At 33.9% G+C, this 13,906-nt stretch overlaps 3 protein-coding genes across 4 annotated transcripts; 2 read left to right on the forward strand and 1 right to left on the reverse strand.

Moving 5' to 3' along the window:
• Positions 1-227: 227 nt before the first annotated feature.
• LOC143627634 (photosynthetic NDH subunit of lumenal location 2, chloroplastic-like) lies at positions 228-1,900 on the forward strand. Its single transcript, XM_077097415.1, has 2 exons — positions 228-824; positions 1,742-1,900. Exons 1-2 carry the CDS (start codon positions 351-353, stop codon positions 1,838-1,840), a joined length of 573 nt encoding a protein of 190 aa, XP_076953530.1. The 5' UTR covers positions 228-350; the 3' UTR covers positions 1,841-1,900.
• A 102-nt stretch (positions 1,901-2,002) lies between these two features.
• LOC143627633 (casparian strip membrane protein 1-like) lies at positions 2,003-2,913 on the reverse strand. Its single transcript, XM_077097414.1, has 3 exons — positions 2,655-2,913; positions 2,386-2,509; positions 2,003-2,233 (listed from the first exon to the last, which is right to left on the reverse strand). The coding sequence occupies exons 1-3, from the start codon at positions 2,873-2,875 to the stop codon at positions 2,003-2,005; spliced, it is 576 nt and encodes a 191-aa protein (XP_076953529.1). The 5' UTR covers positions 2,876-2,913.
• Positions 2,914-4,174: 1,261 nt separating this feature from the next.
• Positions 4,175-6,704, forward strand: LOC143627571 (uncharacterized). 2 transcript variants are annotated; one of them, XM_077097357.1, is made up of 7 exons: positions 4,175-4,310; positions 5,193-5,267; positions 5,355-5,417; positions 5,514-5,561; positions 6,030-6,080; positions 6,234-6,297; positions 6,393-6,704. In XM_077097357.1, exons 2-7 carry the CDS (start codon positions 5,220-5,222, stop codon positions 6,452-6,454), a joined length of 336 nt encoding a protein of 111 aa, XP_076953472.1. In that variant the 5' UTR covers positions 4,175-4,310; positions 5,193-5,219; the 3' UTR covers positions 6,455-6,704. The 2 variants fall into 2 exon arrangements, with proteins under 2 accessions (XP_076953472.1, XP_076953471.1); XM_077097356.1 differs by having other exon boundaries at positions 6,390-6,701.
• The last annotated feature ends 7,202 nt before the right edge of the window (positions 6,705-13,906 follow it).

Genomic DNA, 13,906 nt, shown 5'->3' on the forward strand with positions numbered 1-13,906 from the left:
ACGTTATAAGTTATAAGTTGATGAAAATAAGAAATACCAAACACCCCCTAAAGCTTATCATGTTAAAAGTCTTGATACAATCAAAGTTGAGTAATTTTTAATTTGTTTTGGATGTAACATTTGAAAACATTATCATACAACAAAGATTCAACATCATGTATTGTACTCTAAACTTCAAGGTCCATTTGTCACAACAAAACATACTAAAGATAACAAATTCCACATCATCAAAAACCTAAGGTCCATGTGGGATCACGGGCAGCAACTAAAAACCTGCCCGAAAAACCTCATCAACAAATTTCACAAATGTTCACATCATACCTCAACTCCCACCATATCCTTAAACAACCATGACACCTATTACCAATCCCACCACTCTCTTCCACCCCATAACCACCACCACCCGCCATCACCGCACCCATATTCCACCTATACGAGCCACATTACCCGGTCACGAAACACATTCCCATACCCGTAGGTTGATCATTGCCACTTCCATTTCATTACTAGGATTAAACACTTTTAATAATTCACATGTTGCATTAGCCGAAAACTGGGGCACCCGTTCATTCATAAAAGAGCGTTTTTTCGAGCCTGGGTTGTCACCAGAAGACGCGGTGGCACGAATTAAGCAAACTAGGGAAGGATTGCATAGTATTAGGAACATGTTGGAAACAATGTCATGGAGGTATGTGTTGTTTTATATAAGGTTAAAGGCGGCTTATCTTTCGCAGGATTTGAAGAATGCGATGTCGATTGTACCGGATACCATGAAGAGTTCTTATGTTAAAGTTGCTAATGAGTTGGTTGATGACATGGCTGAGGTATATATCTCCACTTGCTCCATTACTTGTGTTGGTCCTTTTGTATGCTTTAAATAAATTAAAGCATTTTTAAATAGATATAAGAAATTATGATAATGGGAGAGAGAACTCAAATACCAACCGAACTCCCGTAGACTTTTCTAAGACAGGGTGGGCTCGGGCTCAACTTGTTTACAAACGAGTTGATAGACTCGGCTTGTTCATCTTACGAGCAGAAATGTTTAGCACGAGCCAGCGTGTGACTTGTCTAGCAAACTAGTTTGTCTTTAAAGTTTTGTAATTTTACACATATTAATAAGCTACAAACTATAGATTTATAAACTACTAAATTTATCATATAAAAATTTGGCTTAAAATTCACATAAATTAAAGTTTCGGCTTTAATTTAAAAACAGGCTGGCTAATGAGCGAACTTACCTTGGCTCGGGCTAAATCGTTTGAAAACGAGCCAATCTCGACCGAGCCTTATTCAAACAAGGTCTAAGCTGAGAGCTTTTTAAGACAAGGATGTATGTGGATAAATGAGAATATGAAAAAAAAAGGTTGAAGAATGTGATTCAAAATGCCCAAGTTTTTAATAACTTAGTGGTAATTAAGCTCTAAATATTAGTTATTTTGATTTGATCATAATTAATATTCTGGTTTTTTTAAGCTTTTAGTTAATATGCAGTTAGTTTGATCGAATTGAATGCCTAGGTTACAAGAATATACAAGTAGATGATTATTTCTGTCGTTTTAAAACAATTTTTTTTATATATAATAATAAACTTTTCTTATATAGGTTTTTCATAAACGTTTCGTCACAACATATCTAGCATTTTTTTTCGCTTATTTGATGTTTTACTTTATCGTCATTTACCGTTGGAATTTGGGAATCAAAACTTTATTACATAATGCGTGTCATTTTCTTTTTGCAGTTTGATTACTATGTTAGAACCCCTAAGGTGTACGAATCTTATCTATACTATGAGAAGACATTGAAATCGATTGATGATCTTGTGGCTGTACTAGCTTAGCAAATTGTATAAAATTAAATTGTCAAATATATGTCTTTTAAACTTTTTCATTACATTTCATGCCAATAATTCACACAATATCAATCAAGATTCAAGAAACACAAGGTGAAAATGAAATCACACACAATCGAACCCACATACACCGCGCAATTTGATAGTCAATCAAAGCCTGTGTTTTGATAGTCGTGATAACGCGATGGCACCTAGCAAGATTACTAGTATAAGCACCACGATAGCTCCAAATGATCCAATGAGTGAACCGGATGCACCTTGACAAAAGTCCCCGTATTGTTGGCACACGGGTAACCAGTTTGTTGAACTGTTTCCGTTGTGGGCTAGATACACTATTGATGCAGCCGCGGATGCCCCAGCGGTTAATAGAGCTAGCATGATCTTTAAAAAAAATGATAAGTGTTTAAAACTTATTAAATTTAATTTAAGAAACTCAAATAAATCATGTTTCATTGTATCCATATTGGTCTAGTACATAATCTAGACCTTGCAGGGATACAACGATTCTGTATTGAATATTAATGTAGTATTACCGTGTCAAGTATAATCAAGATTATTCTAGTTCCTCTCGCCACACTCCTCATAATGTGAACAATGGATAATGGGACTGTGAGAAAGAAATACGCACATACGATGGCGTTCACAATCACAAACAACCTGAATCAAAGAGAAATTGCTTTAAAAGTAATGTTTAAACATTTGGTGCTAGATTTATTTATGTTTAATAATTGACGATAATTTAAATATAAACAAAAATACCGCGTGACAAGATTATGCGCTAGGTCTATGTGGTAAAACTCACCTGAAAGACCTGAAATCGTCATATTGTGCGTTAAAACGCACAAACCGAGTGAAAAAAGGTAATGTTTGTTCATTAGTTCCCATGGCAATGGCGGCACCTAAAGTACCCGCGATGCCAACAAGGCGCAATATAAGATCTGCCACTGAAATCCCTTTGTTTGAACCGACTGGCACTGGGACCTTGGATGCATCACCCTCTTCCAATCGTCCGGCCTTCATCATTTTCGAGTTTCCGCTCTTTTGATTGTCAAAAGGCCTAAATAAGTAGGAAATGTTGTAAGATGGTATTGAAATAGTTTGAGAAAGTGTGAGAATATATAGCACATGAACATAGTTGAGTTGGTATAGAATTTATAAAACATTTGTTTATTAGTTGTCATGAGGTCTTTTTGGCTTTGGTCTATACCATAACCTGCTCAACTTTGGGTACCAACCTCCTACTCCATCAAATAATATATTTTTTGAACTTTCTGCTGGATTTCAAGAACCACTCTAAAACCTTTTGATAACTATTTTATGAAAAAATAAAAATAAAAACAAAAACAATTATTTTGACCCTTGAAAACTAGAAACTCAAAACACCCATTTGACATAAAATATTATGCTAATGCCCATGTGACCAAAAGTACAACTGAATTTACACAGGTTACAACAAAAGCTCTGACTCTCAACCCACTTACTTTTAAATTCAAATCTTTAATAGCAAAAATAACATCAAAACTTTGGACGAATAATAACAGAGCCAACCAAATGATGTCACGTGTCCATAAAAATAGCATGTTATATAAGACTCGGTTATCAAATAGTAGTTGAAAATAATGAATTCTCACAGCTTTAACCCCAAACCCCCTTATGTTATTGTTATACACTTATACTTGGAAGTTGGATGTAATCATTCACCTTCGGTCTCTCAATTAACTGATTGTACTAGGGGAGGTGTTACCGAACAAGCATTGACTAACCGAGTCCACAACCTCAGTTTTACAATCGGTTTCACTATCCTGAATTTGTCGGTGTTACCAAACAAGGCCATGAAACCGATATAGTAACCGAGTGGTGTCTTGAGTACCCTTACACATTGTGAATACAAATATAGAAAAGTGTTAATTAATTATGTTTAAAATAAAATATAATCAAATGATGATTAGTCAATTTTTCAAAACACACATTGTAATCTGTCAAAGCAAGTAGCCTCGTCAATATTTGATTGTGATCTTTCTTTTTTAATGACCAACAAAGCCCGACCATCTTTTATACCTATTGACAAAATGTCACTCACATAGTCACATATGCAATCATAAACAGCGCTTGTGACCCGAAATCTATTACATGAAGACCCACTCTAGTAATACGCTTGACCCACATAAGATATTTTCTCACAAATATGACTCGAACCAGTAAACTCCCGGAAAGTCACCGGGTATTTGATTGTGATTTGATCTCTATATACAAAACATGTTATGGGCACATAGCCCACTTCGATAATGGGCTAAATAATAATAATAATAATAATATTCTTGATTGACATTACCGTATTAAATCAATTAACTAAATTTATTTATTATTATTTTCATATTATAAACCATCAAACAAAGAAAACAAATCTTGATTTCAATTTCACACAATTTGCCAATTTCCCTCAAGTTCATCGATACAGGTAAGAAGTCAAACCATAAAGTCAACTCCTTTATTTTTCAAGATTTCTTGAATTTATTTAACAATTCTTGTAATTAATGATGTGGGTTCCTCATTTCTTGAATTAATTTTGACTCAATTCACTTAAAGATTCAAACTTTATAATTTTAGTTTGATTATTTTTTGTGGGTGTTTTAATTTATGAAATTATTTGACTTAATGTTTGCATAAACTTGTGGGTTATATACTTAATATCTAAATCTTTGCTTTTATTGTTATAAAAGATTATGGGTAGATAAAGATTAGAAACCATAGATATTGGCATTGGGAATCTGATATGGATCTTGGGTCTGTACACGTGTCATGGAACCCGTGTTCGTTTATTGGGATGTAAACGAGTCAAGCTGCCAGCGCGCTACTCGAGATCAGCTCACAAAAAGCTCGAACTGAGCCGAGCTTAAACGAGGTTGAGCTTAAAAATAAGCTTGTTTAATTGATAAATGAGTCAGAGCTTCAGTTATCGAGCTGGAGCCGGGGCCCATGATTGATATAACTTTTATGTTTTATATATGTATTTATTTAGTAATTATTGTTTCATGTAAAATTATGATAACAATAACTAATTATATATATTATGTTATATTCAAAGTTATAAATAAAAATGTATCTAAAAATTATTATAAATATATGTAAATAAAATAATAATAATAAATGAGTCGAGGTCGGGCCGAGCTCGAACAACTACTCGCGAGCCCAACTTGAGCTTTAGAAACAGAGCTGGAGACGAGTCGAGCTTGAGCCTAATCTTTTATAGACATGGAATCAAGGGTTCTTTCATGTTTCGGTGTTTTTTTTTTTGAATTTTTTATTTATTTATTGTTGCTAAATGTTGTGTTGTTCATAGGTTTCAGTCAAACATAGTAAGCACCAAATGGCTGAAACTAATGAAGTCAACTCCATGCCCTCTAAGGAGCAAGAGGTATATTATAGACTCAAGAACATTATGTTATAATTATTCACATTTAGAAAAACAAACAGTGTTATATGTTCTTGATGTGTTGTGTAGGAAGCTGTGATCAAGAAAAAGTATGGTGGGTTGTTACCGAAGAAAATTCCGTTAATCTCAAAGGTAAAAATTGGATTTTTATTAATTTTCTTGCTGTCGGGAAGCAAAACGAGCGTTAAAGTTTAGATTTTGACATGTTTCTTGGTTATTATTGAACAGGATCATGACCGGGCTTTCTTTGATTCTGCTGATTGGGCACTTGGAAAGGTAAGTAGTTGAAATTTTTTTTATGATCGTGAGAACTCGTTAGGGGTGTGCACTGGTCGGTTTTGGACTGTAGCCAGCTTTTCAAAACCGTTCGGTTTTGGTATTTCGGTTTTATGTATGGGTTCGGTTTGGTTCGCCTTTGGTTTTTATCTTTTTGGCTTGAAATTTTTGAGGAATAAAAGGCCCAAAGTAATGAACTTGGGTTTGAAGCCTTTTGTTAATTAATATTTTGTTGATTATTATACGTTTGCCCTAACATATTTGGGTACACTATTTATTAAATTTTTATAAATTAGTTAAAAGTTCAGATTAAAAGTTAAAAATTAAAAGCCATAAATTCGGTTCAGTTACTACGAAAGCATGAAACCAAACCGTCGGTTTATGTTTGGGTTTGGTTATTTTGCTTCGATTTTTTTGGGTTTTTCCAGTTACAGATTGGTTATTAATAACTTGTTATTTGTGCATCAGCAAGGACAGAAGAGCAAGGGACCGTTAGAAGCACTCCGTCCCAAATTACAGGTATTTGGTACTTCCGTCATTCACGTATATGTGTATTTTATGTATTTATGCGATTAACATACCAAGACTGTCAAATTACTTGACAAAATAATCATTTTGAAATATAAATGTAATGAATTTGTTTCTTATGAGATTTGCATTTTGTTTAATTAGCCAACACCACAACAACAGTCGCGTTCAAGGCGCTCGGCTTATGCTCCTGCTGGTGAAGGCGAAGGTATCATTATCGACTTTTGAAACAACAAGTTTTAGTTTTTGAAACAAAATTTTTAATCTTTTTGTTGTCTCTTTTTTTTCGTTTCTTGACAGTAGATGGTGGTAATGCTGATATGGATAATGACGATAAAGATCAAGAAACCGCCCGTTGTGATTGATTAGTTATCTTAAGGATTGATATTATGATGCATAGCATTACTATTAAGCATAAACTATATTGTTATATCTTTGGGAGCAGTTGATCATGTTGGTGATTACCATAAACCATATTGTTGTATCATTGAGAGTTTTAGCATTTGGCGATAATAAACTAGTTGTTTACCATGTGTGTTACAAGCGTTTTTAAGCGCATTTTACGTATTTGGAAGATCTTGATTGATTTTAGCTATTTGCTAGGCCTAGCCGTCACAACCCACGTCCCACGCCATCATTAACGGGTACGTTCAGGCTAGTTTTTTTGCCTTTCGGTTCTCTTGGGTATGTCTAAACTCAAGAATGGGTCATGCTGGACATGATTACAATGTCATGACAAGAGTGGGCCCAGTGACGGACCAAGACTTATTTTCTTTGGGGGGGGGGGACGACATCGGACTTAACACTAATTTTATGGGGGACGTTCGGGATTTTCACATACAAATAACACTAAAAAAAATTTAAGGTGGGCGGCCGCCCTCCCTACCAGACACATAGGTCCGCCCCTGAGTGGGCCCGAATGGGCCGAGACAGGTTACTAACGTTCAATTTTTCAGGGATGAAACCCTGGCCTTAAAACTGTACTTAAGTCAGATGTTTCAGCCTAACAGAACACCGAGCGAAGTGATGGGCAAAAATGATCTACTTGGATTGTGTGGGTGCCTTAACACACGCACAATCAATCACCACCACTCACAAGTTATCTGGTCCTTAATTTGGATCAAGTTTTTTCCAATAACATTTCGAACTATTCCTAATACCCAAGCGATTTTAAAAGAGATAAGATTTCAATCGTCAGTAGTGATTTTTCTGACTCATCCAGACTCACCATCAAAGAAAGAATAACTTTCACGTTATCTCTAGCACATTTCATACTAGAAAACAATATAAGGTTTTTCAATCTTTAAATATATACTTGTCATGTGCTTTTTTTTCTTTGGCAACCTTCTATTAATAAGATAAATGACAATTTCAAGCACACACATGCCATTTAAGTTGAGCAACAACCAAACCACGTGTTTTTTTTCTGTTTTCCAACCAATTTCGGTAACATGTGCTTTTATTACAATCGTGGCTGAGTTGGGCCAGCTGACAGTGGTCTTTTGTCATTGGTCAATTCCGTACGAAGTACTTAGACAATTCTCTGTTTATGGTTGTAAAAATAGTATATTGGTAGGAAGCCCTGGTTCCTTAATGAAGATCTAGGTTCGATCCTCAAAGACAACTCTTTGAGGAGGGCATGAGTAGCTCAAAGAAGGAAGACTGAGATCTTTGTGATCTCCAGTTCAATCCTGAGGGTGTTTGGGTTATACCACCAGTGGACATTCTGACGGATAGGTTTTCACCAGAACTTGAGATAATTTAGAGGAGCTTAAGGACTCCGATGGCAAGATTGAGTCAGTTGACGCCTCAAACGTAGTACTAAGCAATTCTCTATTTGTTGGTGGTAAAAAAAATTAAACAAGTGAGAGTGCTGCATGGTGTATACATCTTGAACACATTAAATATATATTAATTATAACAACCAAATCAATGGTCCATTGCTTATATACACTCGCACCACCTGACTACAACAACCAAATCTTTGACCACATGATGAATTGTTATTAATTTTATAAGTTATAACTGTTAATTATTAACACCCATACTGGCACTCAACTGCTTGCGTACACTATATAGCTTTATCATTGAAATAGAGTTATATGAACACTGTATATAATTGTAGAAACTATAGTATTACATTATTTATGAATAACTAGAAACCATAGTTATATTCTTTTATAGATATTTGTATGTATTGTATTCAAGTATTTAATGTTTCATCTGATGGTTCTCAAATATTTGGTGGTTGACACTTTACATTAATGCCTTAAAAATTGTGATTAAAAGTCTAAAACCTTTGGCTTTAGCAGCTAAAATCATTCTTATTAAATCCATCATCTTTAAATATAAAATTACACTAAAAACACTACATTTTTTCTCTTTTTTTAATTAAATAATTATTTTTATATATTTATCATTCCAGTTTCTCTCTCTTTCACTCACAACTATTTTCAAAAAATATTAAAAAGTTATAGGAGGTGAAAAATAGTTTTTTAAATATACTATAAAATCGCTGCTTTTTCTAAATTGCAAAAATTCTTCACTCACAACACCTTAAATCACTTTCTAAATTATAAAACATCTCTCACATAAAATAAGTCATTGGATGAGAATGCTCCAAAGATCAATATCACTACATTGCTAGAGCACAAAAACTATAGTTTTTTTTCTTGTTTGTTTACAAACTAAATTTGGGTTTTATCGCTAAACTAAAACTATTACAATAAATTGGTAGGGAAACGAGCAACATGTTGTGAAACAACCTTCTTTTGAATAACAAAACCGATCTTACTAAAAACAAAACTTTTGATCTTAGTCTCTTAGGGGTCAAAAAAAAATTATTATGCACGACCCTTCGAACTCTGATAAGTTTTGATCTTAGCCTCTACGGTCTTCGTGACTAGGAAACCAAATAGTATTTTGTTTTACTATATATATTTTTAATCTTTTTTATCAAAGTTGGTAGCTTTTTAGGGTTTTAGTTTGATAACTAGGTAAGGGGTGTGTGCGTGTGCACACACACGTGCACACTAGACAGTTCACAAATTGTCCAAATCTGAATAATCCAAACACAAATGTAACCCAAACATCTTCTCCACCAATCACTGCACTGAACCAATGTAAGATTGTCCTTTCTCTTTTTCACAACACACGTAACCTAAATATATAAATATTATATAACATTAAATCATCTTCAACAGAAGATACTGACGTAACCTAAATATATAAATATTATATAACATTAAATCATCTTCAACAGAAGATACTGACAAATACTAGTCAACCACTCAGCATTCACTAGTCAACACAGGCCCTCTCATGCACCACCCCCATCTGAAATTACATATCTACCCCTACACGTTTCTTGTATTTTTGCATCCTAATTCACCTATCACGCCTGCTTCAATTGTACAATTTTGACTCATTGACTGTATATAACAGCGTGGGTGGGGGTGTAAACGAGCAGAGTCCGAGCTATGAGAGCCCTTAACTCGTTCTAAGCTATTTTTCTAAATTTTGAGCTCGGCTTGTTAGTTGTTTTTCAAGCTTCTGCTCGACTCTTTTATTTATTAATTAACATATATAAGTTTTGAATATTTTTGTATATTTTGAGAAAACCTTAAACGAGTGTAAGCTTGGCTCAAGCTCGTGTAGCGCCTTACACTAACCAAAGCTCGGCTGGAGCTCAACTATGCAGTGTAAAAACAGTACATAAAAATTCATTATTGGTAAAACATATAAAAAATACATCTGCTCGACGAGCATAAACGAGTTTATCATACAGGACTCGAGCTTGGGTTCGGTAATTAAACAAGTTTAATTTGAGGCTTTGGCTCAGCTCGAAAACTGTTGGTGCATAATGGGGAACCTACAAAAACACTCGGCTCGTTTTGAGTTTTTTTTATCGTTCTGAGCTCAAGTGGCTCGCGAGCAGCTCGACTCGTTTGCATCCCGAGGTGGGGCTATATCTTTTGAAAGATTCGGAAATAAGGATGATTGTGGGTCTGCATAGTTCATGTGGTGTTAACATCTTCGTACCAACTCATAACAAACACAAGAAAAGCCAAACCATATATAACATCAGGTGAGTCAATATTACACATGGGAATTATAAAACATATTAATTAAAACAAATTTTTGTGTTGCTAAAATTAAAGTATATATAACTAAACGTGGGTGTTCATTAATACCATATATCCAATCACATGTTTGTATGCATGTTTAAACATGTCTCATGCATAATTTTTGTAGATAAATACACTAAGGGCCTGTTCGTTTCAAGGATTTGTAAGGAATTCTAAGGAATGAGATTTTTAAATCCCATGAATTGATATGTTCGTTTCATTAAATGATAGAATAGGAATGGAAACTAAATCCCATCAAATCCGACATTTCATGGGATTTTAAAATCCCACCTATTTGAAAGGATTGTTAAAGATTTTCTTATTAACAATAAAAATCCCTCCAAAAAAAATTCAAAAAATTAATAAAAAATTCATAACTCAAAATATAAATCAAAAAACGAAAAATGTAAAAAAACTAAAACGTTTCCGCCTTTGCCCTCGTTCTTTAAAAAAAAAGAATGAAGAAGATTCCATTTCCAATACATATTAACCAACCAAACACATGATAGGTATTCTTAAACATTCCAATTCCAATTCCAAATCCTTTAAAAAAAGTCCGTGAAGCGAATGCGCCCTAAGAATTATATGTCTTTGTTACGTTATAAATAACTATAATCAACAAATTTTTTAATCATTTTCACATAATTTTTAATGTCTATAAAAACAAAAGTTATTGTCGGGCAGGGTATCGAAAATCCTTCTACGTATCGGGTCTTTTAAGTACTTTTTTTTATGGTCACATACTTGCATGATTATATCCGTAAGTATATTACCTAGTATATGAAGAATATATTTTGCTAACCAAGGTTACAAAAGGCTACAATATGATGTCTAAAGTGGTAATCATATAGGCATATATAAAGTAAAAATGTATAAATAGAAACATAGTGTTTGGATAAAATGTAAATAGAATTATCGTGCTAAATGTGAGAATCAAATAGAGTAATTATATATACAAGTAGAGTAATTATGTAATTACATCATAGAGTAGTTATGATATTACTCTATGATATAATTACATAATTACTCCACTTGTATATATAATTACTCCTACTTGATTCTCACGTTTAACACGTTAATTGCATTTGTACGTTAACCTTCCCTAGAAACATAAATGTCATATACAATTATTTATACAAATATAATGATCAAATATTAATATCCTATGACCGTAATTCATAGACCCTCTATTTATATAACTAGAAAAACTATACTATCCTACTCAAATACTTCTCTCTTTTATAATATATGCTAGCATTATATCATTATCTCTACTAATTAAATTAAACTAAATAACTCTAACATTTAAAATACTAATTAGCTAAATTAAACTTAGACTAATTAACCCCTTCAACATTCTTGTAACTTGTTTCAAGATTAACTTTCAAATTTACCCTTTTTCTTGAAACCGACTCGTTATTCTTCAATATAATCCCTTATCCAACTCTTCATGAGTCAAATTCGCCTCTTCCTCTTTCGGTTGTTGGCTCATGCATTCATACCCAAAATGACCATACTCTCTCCATTGGACTCTTGACTTGTTGTCCTTCCGCCGGTTCTCGTTGGTCATTGCTTTAACTGGGTCGACTCTCACGACCCCTTCCTCTTCCCCAACTTCGACATCTATCATTACGGTTACCTCATCCACGAGGCCTTGTTGACGATAATACACTATCGTTTCTTGTTTTTTCTTGTTCATTATCACGATTAAACTATAATTTACCTCGTGTATCTTTAATCTCACCTTGGAATTTTACCCTCTCCTCGTACGCTTTCAATTGACCCGCCGCTTCTTCATATGACATATTCTCTATCTCCGGGTATTGCTCAATTGAAAGTAAACAAGTCAACTATTTTTCTTATTAAATGTATATTCTAATAAGTGGTTTACGTATTTGACTGGATTAATTAGTAGGCAGGCTTGTAGGATGGCATATGCATAACATTACTAGTTGTTAAAAACATTGAATGCCTTTTATTTGTTTATTAAATTAAGTATCCATATATGGCATATTTGAAGCTACAAGATCCATCAGCTCGTGTGTTTGGATAGATTACACTCATCAATCAATCTTTTTTTCTTTCTTTCACTTTCCACCCCTCGTGACTGTGCAGGTTTTGATTGTACTGTACCTAATGATATGGTCCAAGTTTTTGTAGAATATCAATAGACCTAGCTACCTAGGCCAGCTAGCTACCATGCATTGGAGTTATATATCTTTCTGTGAATTGTACCAACATATTGTCATGTCTAATACAACATCTGAAAAGAAATTTCAGGTTAAGGATTATAATTGTGAAGAAATAATATATAATTTTGGCATCCCTAATAATATTACAAGAGCATATGCGAAAGTCTAGGAGTCGCTTGGTTCGACGTGGGAGAAACTAGAAAGAGAACGAGACACGGGAGACGTGGTCCAAATAAACTACCGTATCCTCACAAACAAGCCTAGAACACTTAAGGTGCCTGGGGTGGACTTGAGCCCAGGGAATAAGTAATATTCATCGGGTTTGAAACAATAAATTTTTAACTAGTAATCGTTCTTTAAGGACCATAAGCGCGCGCATGATTTCTCTTTAGAGGAGATCTGAAGTTTGAACCTTGCTTTCATTGATTTCGTACCACAAGCTCTTGTAGATCACTTGCTCAATCCAACACAATCAACGATTTAGTAGATTTTGTTTGTGGTTTAATGAAACCTTTGTAGTCCTTAAACTTTAATACAAATGGATTTGAACCCTCATGGTTTTTTTTTTTTTTTTTTTGATGGTCCAATACACTAATTTGGTTTAATATGTGTAGTTAAGTTAAGGATTTGGTTAAACTTTTTTCTTTTTTAATTAAGTAACCAATGAACTAGATACATTTAAGGATAATACACTTAACTAATTTACTAAGTATATTAGGAAAGCTCAAAGGGAAAACAAAAACAAGGATCTTTTGTAATGAGACCAAGTTATTTATAATACTTAGTGGACCCCCCCCCCCCAAAAAAAAGGATCTCTGTAGTCTGTTTAAAAACAACTTAACGCCTTTAAGTTTTTTTTCCAAATTTCAAATCGGTGTTTTAAGATTTTTGATCGGAATAGTGATATGAGTCGACTGATATAAAACTTACCTCGAAAAATATTCAAAATGGCATGATTTTTGTTAATTGTAACTTTAAACACCTTCATTGGAACACCATTTCGTCGTTTGGAGCACCGGTTCGAGGTGCGTTTGATTATTATTACTATTTGACCTTCGACGTTTTTCTTCAAGCATCGCTCGTCAAACCAACCAACATGCTATTCTCCCATCACCATTGTTTATGCATCTTTAAAGAACAATTGAATAATTGATCATTACAAATTATCCGAGTATTGAATCGCTCTGCTACCACCTATATATGGCCATGTTGTCTTTCGAGGTCGGGATCCAACAAGTTGTTTCGCCTTGCTTGCAATAATGGTCACTGGTTTTTTACTATCATACGTATTATGAAAGCGGCCACAACTCTCGACTAGTACTGGTACATTAGATATGCAAGCACTTACACATTACAAATCACTAAGGTTTTACCGATAAAAATCAACCGAGCTAGCCACTAACTTAGTAAAACAAGCATTGAAGCATTAACCAAACAAATACGGTCATCAAACACTTGGATCTCATAACTATCCTACTATATTTGACTTAATAATGCC

The sequence above is a fragment of the Bidens hawaiensis genome, unplaced genomic scaffold (assembly GCF_021521415.1).
Source record: "Bidens hawaiensis isolate Kalapana, Puna unplaced genomic scaffold, B.hawaiensis_p1.1 tig00004685_1, whole genome shotgun sequence".
Lineage (NCBI taxonomy): Eukaryota > Viridiplantae > Streptophyta > Magnoliopsida > Asterales > Asteraceae > Bidens > Bidens hawaiensis.

What these genes read in the sequence shown, in the direction of transcription:
- LOC143627633 (XM_077097414.1), bottom strand. Translation starts at nt 2,875, where the DNA reads ATGATGAAGGCCGGACGATTGGAAGAGGGTGATGCATCCAAGGTCCCA. An exon ending in GACGATTTCAGGTCTTTCAG is followed by an intron (nt 2,510 to 2,654) that starts GTGAGTTTTACC and finishes TCTTTGATTCAG; the next exon opens with GTTGTTTGTGATTGTGAACG. An exon ending in TCTTGATTATACTTGACACG is followed by an intron (nt 2,234 to 2,385) that starts GTAATACTACAT and finishes TTTTTTTTAAAG; the next exon opens with ATCATGCTAGCTCTATTAAC.
- LOC143627571 (XM_077097356.1), top strand. Translation starts at nt 5,220, where the DNA reads ATGGCTGAAACTAATGAAGTCAACTCCATGCCCTCTAAGGAGCAAGAG. An exon ending in CTGATTGGGCACTTGGAAAG is followed by an intron (nt 5,562 to 6,029) that starts GTAAGTAGTTGA and finishes TTTGTGCATCAG; the next exon opens with CAAGGACAGAAGAGCAAGGG. An exon ending in CACTCCGTCCCAAATTACAG is followed by an intron (nt 6,081 to 6,233) that starts GTATTTGGTACT and finishes TTGTTTAATTAG; the next exon opens with CCAACACCACAACAACAGTC.
- LOC143627634 (XM_077097415.1), top strand. Translation starts at nt 351, where the DNA reads ATGACACCTATTACCAATCCCACCACTCTCTTCCACCCCATAACCACC. An exon ending in TGGTTGATGACATGGCTGAG is followed by an intron (nt 825 to 1,741) that starts GTATATATCTCC and finishes TTCTTTTTGCAG; the next exon opens with TTTGATTACTATGTTAGAAC.